The 16,535-nt window shown below is 38.7% G+C and overlaps 2 protein-coding genes across 3 annotated transcripts in view; one reads left to right on the plus strand and one right to left on the minus strand.

Moving 5' to 3' along the window:
• The window catches only part of LOC112056158 (uncharacterized), a 59,949-nt gene extending 59,261 nt beyond the window's left edge, over positions 1–688 (minus strand). For both annotated transcript variants that reach the window (XR_008251019.1, XR_008251017.1), the window contains exon 1: positions 673–688. The gene's annotated coding sequence lies outside the window, so the exon portion shown is untranslated. The remainder of the gene's footprint in view (positions 1–672) is intronic.
• An 11,295-nt stretch (positions 689–11,983) lies between these two features.
• Positions 11,984–16,151, plus strand: LOC112056159 (uncharacterized). The gene is made up of 4 exons (XM_052882911.1): positions 11,984–12,068; positions 13,858–13,971; positions 14,315–14,505; positions 15,979–16,151. The coding sequence occupies exons 1-4, from the start codon at positions 11,984–11,986 to the stop codon at positions 16,120–16,122; spliced, it is 534 nt and encodes a 177-aa protein (XP_052738871.1). The 3' UTR covers positions 16,123–16,151.
• The last annotated feature ends 384 nt before the right edge of the window (positions 16,152–16,535 follow it).

The raw sequence follows: 16,535 nt of genomic DNA on the forward strand, positions 1-16,535 counted from the left end.
ATGCTTGCATTCGGTACTGCTACGACATCCCTCCCAGATCTCACATTTCACCATATATTAATAATGGCAACTTGCTAAATATGGCAGCTAGAAGAAAGTTGCACTTGGCAACTCTTTTGTTTGGCATTCTTAAAGACAAAGAACCAAAATATCTCTTCGATAGATTGCATTGGGACAAAGAGTCTAGCGCCCGTTCTAACAGAGTCTGGACACTGAGAGCACCTCAACACTTTACTGCTGCGTTTCGGGGTAGTTTTAGATACGCTGCCACCAAGTGCTGGAATAATCTACCTCCCCCCATGCGCAATGTCAGTAAGTCCAAAGCCTGGTTTAGGAAATCGGTAAAAAACCTTTTACTTTTACAACAGCAGGGTAAGTAACAGTCTCCAATCCCAGGCTCCTCACCTACCCTCTTTAATTAATTAATATTAAATAGTCTCCGGGAAGGTTTTGAGGACCCAATAATTTAATTTTATTTATTTCTACTCTATATTATATTTCTCACTGACAACTACTAATAATTTATTTAACACACTATATATATATATATAAATATAATTATAAAGGTATATATATATATAATTATTTATTATGTTCTTATTATTAATTATCAATTAGTAACACTTCTTCTTGTTGTTTCCGCCCGCGTCACCACATGGTTCCACGGAAGACCAGCGCTGCGCTGGTGCATCCATCACTAGCGTAGCACATGCTGAGTGGAGACCATTTTGGTACCACACACATCATTTTTTTGGATTTAATTTAATCATTAGTTTAATATCTTTAAATTATTAGTTTACTATATTTTTAAAATTTCTGTCTTTTGTTTTAGGTATTTGTTGTCTTTTGTGTATTATGTGTGTGTGTGTCCAAATAAAATAATTTTCTTTCTTTCTTTCTTTCTTTCTAATTTGGCAAATTGTGTTCTGCCACAGAAAACATATGTACAAGGTTCTGCCTTAATTTCTTTCATACAAAAATACGTAAAATAAATATATAGTGTCTCGCTCTACATTACATAAGTACTAAAATCGTGATTTTACTGTTGAAAACTGGTTGACATTCTAATCTCAGGAATAGACTTTAAAGATAATGAACTGATTTTATAACGTTACATTATCTGTAGCAAACTGGCCGGTGATGCAAACACTCCGGCTGAAATGACGCCGTTAGCGTCACTGGTCCGGATCCGGAACTGACGGCATGGCACTGACGAGCGCGCGGGCTTATGTTGACGAATAGACGCGGAATGGATAGGGAGCCACAGTGTAACTCACGGAGTAAAGCCAATCGAGGACTCTTGAAGTAGGATAAAAGAAACAATTTTAGATTGTTATACAAGGGGCTAAAACGACCCATTATATACGAGGTATTTTTAGGTAAATAGAAACCGAGTTTATAATGGGTTTAGCCCCGCGTGTTACACTCTACTTTTTACTACGATTGTGAGAAAATAAAATAATTCAGTACAGTATTCAATGTATTCAATGTTAAAATTCTTTTTGCAGACGCAGCTCGCAACTCTATAAAAAAAAATTACGCATACCACAGTTTTTAGATTGCGTTTTTCTCCTAAACTATGAGTTTTACATTAAAGTTCATTTAGAAAATCTTTTAGTCATATTTCCTAGATTTCCTGTACTATTACATAAAACGAGTATGACTCGTACCCACTTAAGATGATTCTATTTCCGAATCAAAGAACAAAATTACTTACCCCCTAGAGGCTGTGAAATGATTGTATAGCCCCGCTGTGGAGTGGAAATGTGACAGTGTTTTTGAGCAAGAGTTGTGAAAATATCTTTTGGCAATGGACGGGGCATATTAGTTCGAAGAGTCGATGGAAGTTGGGGTACCAAGGTCGTGGAATGACGGCCCCCACCTGAAAACGGTGAAAACCTGTCATGGTCAATCGACTAGTTAGATCGACGATATTGAGGGGAGCTGCAGGCAGTTAGTACCTATTGTTTGGAATTGCTTAAAAAGAGTGCTTTGTTCAGCAGTCGAAATCTATCGGCTTGTACTTCTGTGATTATTCTGTGGCAATACTGCAATTTGTAGGCTATGTGCATGTACCATTTGTGAGAGCAGCAAATGGAATACATGTGTCATTTTCAGCTTTCAGGTTTTTAAAGTAATTTGGTAGCGAGCGTTGTTAAACGACCGCCGGTCAGTTTCAACGTAACGAATGGTTCATTTTATTTACTCGCTTTTTACCTTGTATACGGGTCCTTTTTAGGGTTCCGTGACCAGAGAAAAAAACCTAACCCTAAATAGGATCATTTTGTTGTCCGTTGGCCTGTCAGTATGTTAGTCAAGAGTCAATACCCTTTATCTGAAGAACGCGTGGAGGTGTCGACTTAAAATTAAAACCATACACCTACTTACTCAGATATAAATAAGTACCTACTCGTAGTTTAAAGACAATCGCGATACCTCTGTCTCCCAGTCCGGAGGGTGTAAGTTCGAATCCGGTCCGGGGCATGCACCTCCTGAATAGATGATACAAAAGTAACTATTTAGAAAACTGTAATTCAGAATGGTGAAACTGTTAGTGTATAGAATGCAATAGGCAATATAGTCTGCATTATGTGTCTATGATCTCTTTTCACTTGCTCTATACTCGTTGACAATGACAAATGACTTGTTCTTTTTTTCTTCCAACCTTGGTCTCGCTTGTAACTCGTTTGTAAATGTAAAACGTTGTAATCTATTAATAATTAATATAAATAATTTGCTCGGAAATCCAGCGTGTATAATTTCAAACCTTTCATGGTAGCAGAGCGTGGTTAAATAAAAAATGTCTTCGACGCATTCTTTCAATTTAGAAAAACTTACCGGTCGGTCCAACTACGCCACGTGGAAGTTCGGCGTAAAGACATATCTGCAACACGAAGGCCTTTGGGAGTGCGTGGAGCCGCTGGACGATACAGAGGTAAACAAAAGTAAAGACAAAGATACCAAAGCACGAGCCAAAATAATTCTGTTAATAGATCCTGTCAACTACGTACACGTTCAAGACGCGACGTCGGCGCGGGAAGTGTGGAAGAATCTAGAAAAGGCCTTCGACGATAATGGCTTAACGAGAAAGGTGGGATTGTTAAAAGATTTGGTCACGACAACTTTAGAGAACTGCGGGAACATTGAAGAGTATGTCAACCGCATAATGAGTACTGCACACAAGCTCCGGAGTATCAATTTCAATATAGAGGATGAATGGATTGGTACGTTAATGCTTGCTGGTCTACCTGAGTCTTACAAACCAATGATAATGGCTTTAGAAAGCTCAGGGATTCAAATAAGTGCAGATTCTATTAAAACAAAGTTGATTCAAGAGGTAAAGAGCTCCGAGCCCTCCGCATTTTATACAGGCAAGAAGAAATTTGATAATTCAAAGCCAAAAGGACCCCGTTGTTACACATGCAATATGTATGGTCATTTGAGCCGTTTCTGTAAGAAGAAGAAACAATATAAAGACCAAGCCAATAAGCAGGACAACTCATCAGGTTTTATTGCAGCTTTTTCAGCCTTTACCACAGCAGATGATCAGTGGTACATTGACTCCGGTGCAGCTATGCACATGACACACAGGTGTGACTGGCTGTATGATGTCAAGGTACCCTCGATAGCAAACATCACGGTGGCGAACAAGACACCACTGTCTGTTGAAAGTATGGGTAATGTTAACATTATACTAGATGAGAAAAATAAAATTCAGGTGAGAAATGTCCTTTATGTACCTGGTATTGCTGTGAACCTACTTTCAGTTAGCGCAATGAGCAAAAGTGGGTGTAAAATTATATTCCACAGTAAGGGCTGTGATATTTATAACAGTAAAGGTGACTTTGTCTGTTCTGCAACGCTCATAAACAATTTGTATAGATTAAACTGTAGCACTGTTGTGAATGCTAATTTGATATATACTGGAATTACAGATGAGTCAGTCCTGTGGCATCGCCGCATGGGACATTTAAACTTTAATGATGTCAACAAGCTGCCGTGCTGTACCGAAGGTGTGTCGCTGCCTACTAACACAAATAAGAACAACATAACTTGTACTACATGTAGTGAAGGTAAACAATCCAGACTGCCATTTAAAAATGTGGGTTCCAGAGCTACACAACCGCTGGAAATCATACATTCCGATTTATGTGGCCCTATGGAGACTTTATCACTTGGAGGTATGAAATATTTCATTAATTTTGTAGATGACTACACTAGACAAGTTTATGTATACTTTATGAAAGATAAATTGAATATATTGAAAATATTTAAAGATTTTAAACATAAAGTAGAAAATGAATTAGATAGGAAGATTAAATGTCTCCGTACAGACAATGGTACAGAATTCTGTAACAGAGACTTTGAGAAATATCTTACAGATTCTGGAATTGTCCACCAGACAAGCATACCTTATACACCACAGCAAAATGGACTCTCCGAACGTATGAATAGAACTTTAGTTGAGCGAGCACGTTGTATGATATTTGATTCAAAACTGGATAAGCGATTCTGGGCAGAAGCTATAGCTACTGCAGCATATATTATAAATAGGTCACCTACTCAATCATTAGGTGGAAAAACTCCATATGAAATGTGGACAAACAAAAAGCCTGATATTTCTCATATGAAGATATTTGGTTGTGAGGCAATGGTACAAGTTCCCAAAGAGAAGCGTTCTAAGTGGGATCCCAAATCAACAAAGTTAATATTCTTGGGATATTGTGATGACTCAAAAGGATATAGGTTCTGGAACTCAACTACTAGAAAAATGATTAAAAGCAGAGACGTCACATTCTTGGAACAAGATAGTAAACATAATGATAATATTACTAACCTTAAATTTACAGATCAGTCATTTTGTGACAGTCAACAATCTTGTGTACCAGATGTACCTGTTCCTTGTTCTGCAGGATCATCAACACCTGTCAAACCCAGTGAGGACACTATAGATCAGAATAAATCTGAATCAGCAAGTGAATATGAGACAGATTATGGGGAACTTGATGAAACATATGTACCTCACAGACTTTTACCCTTAGAAGAAGAGGTTCGCAATATTACATTGAGAACATGTAGGAAACGAAATATATGTAAAGATAATGAGAATAGTTCTTCTAGTTATTTCTGCTATAGCAACCTGAACGACCCACAGTCAGTTGAAGAAGCTTTATCCACCGATCAATCTACCAACTGGAAGGAAGCAATGGACAAAGAATACATTGCATTGTGTGAAAATAAAACTTGGACATTAGTGGATCACCCTCCGGACAAGAAAGTCATTCCTTGTAAATGGGTATTTAAATCCAAGACGGACCAGGATGGTAGAATAGCTTGTTATAAGGCCAGATTGGTCATAAAAGGCTTTAAACAAAGGAAGGGCATAGACTATGATGAGATTTATTCCCCTGTTGTACGCTACACATCTGTGAGATTCCTACTAGCACTAGCTGTTAAATATGATCTGAATATAGATCAAATGGATGCTATTTCTGCCTTCTTGCAGGGAGACATAGATACTGAGATATATATGCACCAACCTCCATTGTATGAGAAAGGTGCACAAGTATGCCTATTACATAAATCAATATATGGCCTAAAACAGGCAAGCAGATTGTGGAATAAGAAATTGAATGGAGTTCTACAAGATATAGGATTTCAGCAGTCAAAAGTTGACCCATGTATCTACTATAATATAAATATAATGATGTTTATTGCAGTTTGGGTTGATGACTTAATTTTGTTTGCAGCTGATAATGACACAAAAAATAAAATAAAAGATAAGTTAAGAAGTAAATTTTCTATGAAGGATTTAGGTGAAATACAGCAGTGTATAGGTTTGAACATTACAAGAGAAAGAAAATTTGGAAAATTAATGATTGATCAGCAAAAATATATTTTGGAAGTTTTAAATAAATTTAATATGTTGGAATGCAAACCAGTTAAAACACCCATTGAACCGGGTAAGAAATTTAACCCATGCACTGAGGAAACTAATGAAACATTTCCCTATCATCAGGCTGTCGGTTGTCTGCTATACCTTGCACAAGCATCAAGACCCGACATTGCTTATGCAGTAAACACTCTAAGCAGATTTAATAAAAATCCTTGTATGGAGCATTGGATAGGAATAAAAAGAGTTATGAGATATCTGCAAGGTACTCAAAATTACAAGCTGGTTTACACCAAAGATGGTTCTAAGCTGTTAGGATACTGTGATGCTGATTGGGCAAATGATACGCAGGATAGAAAATCCTGCACGGGTTACATTTTTATGTTTCAGGGTGGAGCAATATCTTGGTCCTCCCGTAGACAACAAACAGTGGCACTGTCTACAGCCGAGGCAGAGTACATGGCAATGGCAGCGGCAACACAAGAGGCACTGTGGCTACGTCAACTGCAGAGTGAACTCGGAGAAGATGAAGAGAACGCCCTCCTAATCTTCAGCGACAATCAAAGTGCCATCAAACTTTCTGTAAATGATTGTTACAAGCCGAGAACGAGGCATATTGACATAAGATTCCATTTTCTTAAAGATTATGTTAACAAATGTAAAATTAAATTTGAGTTCTGTTCAAGTAGTGAAATGTTAGCTGATATACTTACTAAAGGTACACCTTTTGATAAACATATGTATTGTAGTAAAGGTATAGGATTGCATTCTAGGGGGAGTGTTAGTGTATAGAATGCAATAGGCAATATAGTCTGCATTATGTGTCTATGATCTCTTTTCACTTGCTCTATACTCGTTGACAATGACAAATGACTTGTTCTTTTTTTCTTCCAACCTTGGTCTCGCTTGTAACTCGTTTGTAAATGTAAAACGTTGTAATCTATTAATAATTAATATAAATAATTTGCTCGGAAATCCAGCGTGTATAATTTCAAACCTTTCAGAAACTCGTGATGGTTTACTTTATAATTTAAATAACTGAGCCTATGTATAATAAATATTTATACTGGTAAATAACGACCCGTTTCCGGCGTTTTGAATATCATTTTTTGTAAAGAGACAAAAATACCCTAATGCCAAAAATTATTTCCCTTTCGAGCTGAAGCATTTCGTATTTAAAGAAATTGCCTATAAAGAACAATTTACTTTTCAATTTTCTGTTCCATTAGCTCTCCTCCACTGTATCGAGCGAAACAATCACACGGACCCTTTGCTTAACGTGTATAAATTGAGACAATTTGATCCAACGCCGCCTCAACTGCACTTGGAGACTTGCTAGAGAAAACCAACGTTGTGGGTAATATTTAACCATATCGAAGAAAGTCGGTCCAACGCCAACGTCTACTTCGCGTCAATAATGTCTTGTACGAGATTATATAGAAAACCAACGTTGTGAATAATAAAAAGTAATAAAATTGAGACAATTTTCTATAACCAGACTGAGACAAATCGTTCCAACGTAACATCAACTGAATTTGTATTAGACTTGCTAAAGAAACCGAACTTTGTGGATAATATTGAGACAATTTTGCCCATGCCGCCTCAACTGCACTTGGAAGAGACTTGCTAGAGAGAACCAATGTTGTGGGTAATATTTAACCATATCGGGGAAAGTCGGTCATACGCCAACGTCGCGTCTACTCGCGCCTATTGTCCTGGACGAGATTTGCATGAGAAAACCAACGTTGCAGATAATATTGAGACGATGTGGTATAATGTCCCGCCAACTGCGTAGTATGCGATTTGTTAGAGAAAACCAACGTTGTGGGTAATATTTAACCATATCGAGAAAAGTCAGTCCAACGCCAACGCCGCGCCTACTCGCGCCTATTGTCCTGTACGAGATTTGCATGAGAAAACCAACGTTGCAGATAATATTGTGTATTACTTACACACAATGTGGTATAATCTCACGACAACAGCAATAGTGTGACACTTGCCTCCCATTCCCGGAATATGGGAATAAAATAGCCCAAGATATTCACAAATAACGTAGCTTTCTATTAGTTAAAAGAATTTTCAAAATCGATTTAGTAGTTCCAGAGATTACCCCTTTAATACCACAAACTTTACCTCGTTTTAATATTGGCACAGAATTAAGTATGCATCTTAATGAAGCCCCTATAAAAGTTGCCTTGCACAAATAGTGCAGCAAATATTCATCGTAAGCTAGCTAAAGTAATAAACCTACCTAATTATTATTAAGTTGTTTTTACCGCTTTGTTTATTGAAAAGTAGGGAGAAGAAGAAGATATAATAGGTAAGTACTTTATTGCACACAAAAATACAATCCTTTATAAATAAAAGTATGGATTGCCAAACCTGGGGTATGACTGAGAAAAATATTATGAAACTGAAAACATGCCAAAATAATCTAGAAAGAAGCATGCTTCATATAAAAAAACAAGACAAAGTCAGACTCTCTACTATCCGAAGCAAGACCAAGGTCAGAGATGTGGCAGTACCAATTAAGGTGGAAGTGGACAGGACACTTCATGCGGGATAAAAGGGATAAGTGGACCAGGGATGTGACAGAGTGGTATCCTAGGATAGGAAAAAGGAAAAGAGGTCGCCCCTGCCAAAGATGGGAGGATGACCTCAGACAGACAGCAGGAGACACATGGAGAAGGAAAGCAAGAGATAGAGAACTATGGAAGTGTCTGGAGGAGGCCTATGCCCGAGGGCAAGCTGAAGAAAAGAATCAGTGTCAATGATATATTACAATATTATTATGTATATAAAATTCAGTAAATAAAGGCTTTTATTATTATTATTATTAATATAAACTTAAGGAATTCAATATAATATTAAGTAGGTATACCGCCGGGAAATGGATGGTATACAGAAGAGTAACTCTTTCCCAGTTCAAAACTGTCGAAGTGCAAATTATGATTGATCCACTAGATTACACCGCCCGCCGTTATCCAATGAAACAGGATTTGTGCCGAATTTCTGTGTAAATGTAAATGTATTAACCAGCATAATCTATACCTACTTAATATTATAAAGCTGAAGAGTTTGTTTGTTTGTTTGATCATCACACGCTAATCTCAGGAACTACTAGTCCGATTTAAAAAATTCTTTTAGTATTAGATAGCCCATTTATCGAGGAAGGCTATAGGCTATATATTATCTCTGTATTCTTACGGGAACAGGAACCACGCGGGTGAATCCGCGCGGCGTCAACTAGTAAGTATACTACCTTACTTTTTAATGATCGCGCTGATACACGATCTCACCTGATGGGGCTGATGGTAACCGTTTATGTGACCTAAGTCAAGTATAATCAAAATCGATATCGATCCAGAGATTACCCATATAACCTCACAAACTATTTATAAGTAGGTACCTCATTAGTGTTGATATCGAGCCTACTTAAATAATATTATTTTTTTTTCCTCGTCACGATAGACATTTTTATTACATTCCTCGTAAATTGGGAAAGTGGATGATAACATTTTACAAATACTTTATGAATACTCAAGGCAAAGGGGAATAGAGATGAAATTATATTATTAGTAAAAGTTCTGCTTGAAAATATAGCTAAAATTATCGTTTTTATGAGATTCTTCGACAATGGGGATGATGACTAGGTTTGAATATATTGATTTTTATGATACATTCGGGTAAATAGGGTCAATGTTAACTAATTTATACATACAAAGCAAAGATTGTTTGGATATTTGCAAAATAAATGAGATTATAAAATTTCAAAATCTATTAAAAATATTTTATCGTAATTAGATGAAAATTCATACAGTTTTAGCTTCCTTACATTAAATGTGACATTTTTTAATATAAGAACTATAAGCATAAACGCACAAATAACAAAGATATTAGTAATTTTGTTTGAACGCGCATACAAATCTAACGATCATTACATTGCCTATGACGTCATTAATTAAAGCCATTTTGTATGGGGCGTTTTTCAGGGATCCGCGGCAGCGCCGCAAATCTGACTCTTTAAATCGCTGTAGCTCCGAAAGTAATGATCGCAGATACCCTGTTACTTTTACAAAATTGCTTTACTATTAGTATACTCTTAATTTATTTACAATTTAAAAAACTGTCATCATCCCTATTATTTTTATTTAATAAAAATCTAATATATAAAATTCTCGTGTCACAGTTTTCGTTGCCATACTCCTCTGAACATCTTGACCGATTTTGATGAAATTTTTTGTGCTTATCCGGTATCTATGAGAATAGGCCAACATCTGTTTTTCAAACCCCTAAATCCTAGGGGTAGGGTAAAAGTAGGGTATGACTAGGGTAGGGGTAGAGTTGAGGTACGGTAGAGGTAATGTAGGATTATGGTAGGAATAGGGTAGAAGCAGGGTAGGGTAGGGATAGGGAAGAAGTGCATCATAAATCAAAGCGAAGCTTGAGCGGGTCCGCTAGTAATAATCTATATTATAAAGAGATAAAGTGTGTTGTCATGTGGGGTAATCTCTGGATCTACTGAACTGGTTTTATAAATTCTTTTAGGATTATAAAGCCACGTTATTTGCGAGAACGGGAACCGTGTGGGTAAAACTACGTCTGCTAGTAAGTACCTATAGGTATTTATAATAATACCAAAGTCACCGATAAAGATCGACAAGTAGGGAAGCTCTTTGCACATAGATTTTTTTTTTCTTTATTCTTTACAAGTTAGCCCTTGACTACAATCTCACCTGATGGTAAGTGATGATGCAGTCTAAGATGGAAGCGGGCTAACTTGTTAGGAGGAGGATAATAATCCACACCCCTTTCGGTTTCTACACGGCATCGTACAGGAACGCTAAATCGCTTGGCGGTACGTCTTTACCGGTAGGGTGGTAACTAGCCACGGCTAAAGCCTCCCACCAGCCAGACCTGGACAAATTAAGAAAATCTCAGTCTGCCCAGCCGGGGATCGAACCCAGGACCTCCGTCTTGTAGATCTACCGCGCATACCACTGCGCCACGGAGGTCGTCAAAATAGATTAGCTGATGGTTGTTGGGATCCCAAGTAATAAGGTACAATGGAGAACAACGGGAAGCATAGTGTTGGTATCATCATTATAATGAGTCTGGAGGAAGTTTCAGAAAAGTGTACCTGTATATATCACACTAAGTATCACACTAATATTATAAAGGTGAATGTTTGTGTGTAAGTGTGAACGTATGTAAGTGTGTAAGTATGTTTGTTCCTCTTTTACGATGCGGCTACTGAAGTTATTTGGCTGAAATTTGGAATGGGAATAGATTTTACTCTGTATTAATACATTTAATCTCGCGGGATTTGTGAAAAACTGAATTCCACGCGAACGAAGTAACGGGCGTCCGCTAGTTATGCATAATCCTCAATACCTCAACGGTTAATGGGGCCTAAAAACTGAGGTCAGGGGCGTAGCCACCGCCATATCAATGATACAGGCCCCGGCCTAAGGGCCCCTTACGTGTAAACGCTAAAATTAGTAAAATGTAATCCACAATCTCCTTTGGTTTGAAGAAGAACGTATGAATTCCCGTATAATTTATTCGTAGGTTCTTCAAACATCTTTCTTTTATAAGAAATCTTTACCCTTCATATAACTAATTTTATACAGGGCCCCTCAAAAGCACACTACACCACTGACCGATGTTGTGGGTTTGATCCCTCACTGAAGTATTGTCGTACCCACTCCTAACAAAGTCTTTTCCGACTTGGAGGGGAACTTCCCTTTGGAGGGGAAAGGGAATAACCATATTTAAAAAAATATATAAGTACCTACATAACATATACCTATTATTTAAAAACCAAAAATAACTTTCTAGTCACTCACTGGACCAAAGTAACAGATGATTCATCACAATGCGAATAGGAAGATTAAAATTAATCTGCACCTGAAGTATTTAGTCATTCATTTTTAAACACCTGATAATTTTTAATCATCCTATTTTAATAAAAAAATCACATTTCACAAGATTTTATCGTTTAGATTAGGACACCGGTTTGATAAATAATTAGCCCTTTAAATAGTATATATTTGGACGTGTTTTTGATAAGTTATTATCATTTGAATCATGATGTTCACGGTGTTCAAAGTGGTTGCAATATTTTGTGGACTATTCGCGCTCGCTCGCGGACAGTCCACCGATGTTCATCGGTGTAAGTTGTTATATATTAGCTTGGTCTTTTAGTGAAAATCGCATGAAAATCTGTTCTGTATTTCGGAAGGTTAACTTTGATGGACAGACAGACAGACATTTTAAATAGTTTAGAGTGATCTGCTTCCTCTTACTTTCGTGATCTAGTATTTTTCTGAGTGAATACAATGTATAATTCCATGTTAAGGATATCACACACCAGGAGGTAGGTACCTACTTACTCTGTTACAAATCCAACATACCTACTAACTAACTCGAACTTTTCTGGGACGTCCTATTGGCTTTAACTGTAGTGATAAAGTGTCCAAGAAAAGCCTGAACATGCGTTGATGTGTAAAACTGACTGTATGTGCAGCAAGGATTTTACATGTAAAAACGTCCTTGGTATGGAGGAAACCTCCTATTTTTTACACACACGCTTAGTCTCTGATACCTACACTCAGGCCAAAACACGCTTCCAGAACGGCTCTCTATTCCGAGTCTCAGAGGAGACACCCTTAAAGAGTTTCATTTCCGCCCATCGCTTCTGTTTCTGCCTTCGGGCCCCATAAAGCGGTGCTTTTGCGCTTGCTCAAATCCCCCGGTGATGACGCTGAGGTCCCATTAAGGAGCCTACAGTACTTACACATCAACATCATATCAGCCGATGGACGTCCACTGCAACACACAGGCCTTTTGTAGGGACTTCCAAACATCACAATCCTGAGCCGCCTACATCCATCGAATCCCTGCGACTCGCTTGATGTCGTCAGTCCACCTGGTGGGGAGTCGACCAACACTGCGCTTTCCAGTGCGGGGTCACCATTCCAGCACCTTGCTTTGGGACACCAACGTTCATCGGCTATTCGAACTATGTGACCCGCTCATTGGCATTTCAGCTCCGCGACACGTTGAACTATGGTTCTTCTGTTCGGTGACTTTGGTTCTTCTGTGGATCTGCTCATTTCTGATTTGATTACTTAACTACACAATCTGAATAAAAGCAGCTTGTTCTGTCATCTTACCACTACACGGCCAGTGGCAGATTAGCCGCCCTAGGCCTTAAAGTGCCAGCCCCTCTCTCAGTGTCTGTCATACTATCATCAGCCTATATCCGTCCATGGTTCACTGCTGGAGATAGGCCTTTCCGAGAGCGCGTCACCACACACGATCCTCCGTCTTCCTCATCCAGCCACTTTCCACCCAGCCTTCTTAATGTCGTTGGACCATCTAGCTGGAGGGCGTCTTACACTGCACTTGCTGGTACGTGGTAACTATGAAACATGTTTGCCATCTTATCTGCGATAAGATGGCAAACATGCTTCTAGATTTTGTCCTTCAGAGAGATTCCAGAATTTTGGATAAGGCCAACCTTTGTCCGACTCCTGGTGCTAAGATACCTCTCCACCAATTATCAACCATATCAGCCGTTCTTGAACTATAAACAGTGCAACTAAAACGACTTTCTTTTAAATAGCTTAAATATATAGATATGATGCGATTGCATTACATTTGCATTCACATTTATAGAATTTATTTTGTTTCCTTTAATCAATAAATTTTTCGAGATTTTTGGGATAATTGCACATTTAAATTAAAATCCAAGTTTTAAGAAAAACGAAATTAATAAAGTTCAAAATTTTATTGTTTAGTTATTGCTTATTCCCACATTTTTTGTCACGAATGGCCAGTCCTAACATCTGATCGCTCTATTCCCGGGCAAATCCTTAAAGTAAATCTGGCACTGGCTGCACCCAAAGCGAAATGGAATTTCCGGAAGAGAATGACTTTAAGTATAATATTGTTGGCAGGTCTTATCAGCAAAGGGATTCTTCCATTGAACGCTCACGTCCATGGTTGCACCACGCCGCCGTGTCTGCTGCCGCAACTACAGGATGTAGTCATTGATGTAATTTTCGAAGCTCGTAAGACATAGATTTTCTTATAATAAAGTGTAACTTCTTGAGGGTAAACCGTTACGGCGCCACCCTGTCTATCTTCCCTTTCTCTCACGCATACACTTCTGTCGAACGTCATACACTTCAGTCTTAAGATGGAAGCGGGCTTACTTGTAAGAGTTACAAGTTTATTCTACGCGGCATCGCACCGGAACGCTAAATTGCTTGGCGGTACGTCTTTCTCAATTTAAAAGAAGCCGGGCAAATGTGAGTCGCACTACAAAGTGATCTTGTGAGGTGTCCGTCTTTCATTTTGACGTCCGGAACCGTAAAAAGAAAGAAAATAAAACATAATGATGGCATTTTACAGCGCGAACCATCAGCAACATGACGACGCTGGCGACCGCCATCCTCAACTTTATCATCGAGGTCGACTTTCCCTACGACCTGCAAGCGAACTCCGTCACCTGCAACTTCTTCACCAACACCTTCTGCCCCGTCCTGCAGGGAGAGATAGTGCAGTACCGCCTCAACATGTTCATTGAGAGCGTCTTCCCTGTGGTGAGTCCGTCACTGAGAATAAGGAGAAACAATTGACAACCTCAGATGATGGTTGTAGAATTTTTTATTTAATCTATGGCAGCTGCTCTGGATTTAGAGGGTCGCCTTGCTAGAAGGCTCCTCGGTAGCTCAGACCAATTACCTTTTTTGGACTTGTATCCTAATGTGGTACGCTACTTGCGTGTAAATCACATTGGCACCGTGTCATATCATTGAGACACGGATACAGTATCAAGAGCGGTAGCCGCAACAGAAAAAGCTGAAAACGGTTATAGGCAGAACATGCATGCCTCTCTGACTGAGAGTTACTATACTGTTGCTGTACTGCCTAAACACCGCGGCTAGTCTTGACAGGTGAAAGCCTGGCTGTCCAGCTCGAAAATGCAGCCAGTATTCTTGCCACCGTTCAACGTGGGCATGATTTGTTTAGTTATTAGGATAAGTTACCTTGGTCATATATTATGTAATATAATATAAATATTATATATATGTTAGCCGATGCCTCGCGTTTTTACGTGCGTAGCTCCCGTTTCCATGAGAATACGGGTTTAAAATATGCCTGTGCCTTATATTTTGACGGCCGCGTGGCGCAGTGGGTAGTGACCCTGCTTTCTGCATCCACGGCCGTGGGTTCGATTCCCACATCTGGAAAATATTTGTGTGATGAGCATGGGTGTTTTCCAGTGTCTGTGTGTATTTATAAGTATTTATATGTAGTATATAAATGTATATTAATATTAATATATCAACTATCTTAGTACCCATAACACAAGCTACTCTGTATGCTTATTTTGGGGCTAGATAGTGATATGTATTGTTTAAGTATATTTATTATTTATTTATTTATTTATTTTGACATTCGCAAATAGCGTGGCTTTTAGTGGTAATTTTTTTTTCAAAATCAGTTCAGTATATCCAGGTTGTATTGTAGGGTAATAAAATTGGTTGTATTAGCCTCCAATACAACAAATTTTACCCCTTTATAATATTTATTATTATCGCCGCTTTGCAACGATTTGCGGTACGGACGGCTTCAGTGTGCTCGTGGCGTTCGAGCCGTCCACATCTCTGTTTAATTCTTTATGGGTTACTTGGGATAGGCCGGGAGAGTGTCTTGAGTGGAAAAGGGGAGTGTTAATCAACTATCAAAGGATCCTTTAACCCTACACACATCGTTCACAAGTCCGTGTCTTCACTCAAGGTCATTCTCTGCCATTCTAGGGTCTTTTTTTGGTTACAGTTTGATTTGTTAATTAAGTTGTCCTGACAAGTGTTGTGAATCAAAACCTTTTCGACATTAGTTTTCTTATATTTGTAATCACTTTTGAGTCCTATAATATTAGAGGACAACTTACTGTACCCAATTTATCTGCTAAAAACGGACACATACAATGAAAGTTTACGATCTTTGCCAGAGGAAGTCTCGTGTATCCGCTAGTTATTACTATAAAAAATCTGCTTTGCTATTTGCAGAATACGGTGGCAACTGTCGAGTTCAAGGTGAGAGACAATGAGGCAGGCGAAGACATCTGGTGCGTTCGCGTACCCATCCGAATACTGCCTCCTCAGCCGGCTGCAGCGAGCGACTCGCTACCAGCGCTACTCACTGCGGAGTAGAATCTGTGGAATCTATAGTCAAATTTAATAAAAAGCTTTCGTCCTTAAATCAGATTGCGTCTATTCATTATCACACAAATCATAAGTGAAAGGAGACTCGACTTTGGCCTTAATGTGAACAGTTCATCATTCATTATTCATCAACAATTTATATTCGGCTCACTGGTGAACATGAGTTTCCTCAATGAGAGGGGTTAGCAGTAGGGGCCAGTAGTTACCACGCTGGCCCAATGCGGATTGGCAGACTTTGGACACGTAGAGAATTAAGAAAATTCTCAGGTAGGTATGCAAGTTTCCTCACGATGTTTTTCCTTCACCGTTTCACTGGGCGAAAATATCTCTCTTCGCGTCGTGTTCCTCATTACTGGGGGTCGTGACCCCTACCACACATTTACGACTTTTCTCGCACGATG

The sequence above is a fragment of the Bicyclus anynana genome, chromosome 8, assembly GCF_947172395.1.
Source record: "Bicyclus anynana chromosome 8, ilBicAnyn1.1, whole genome shotgun sequence".
NCBI lineage: Eukaryota > Metazoa > Arthropoda > Insecta > Lepidoptera > Nymphalidae > Bicyclus > Bicyclus anynana.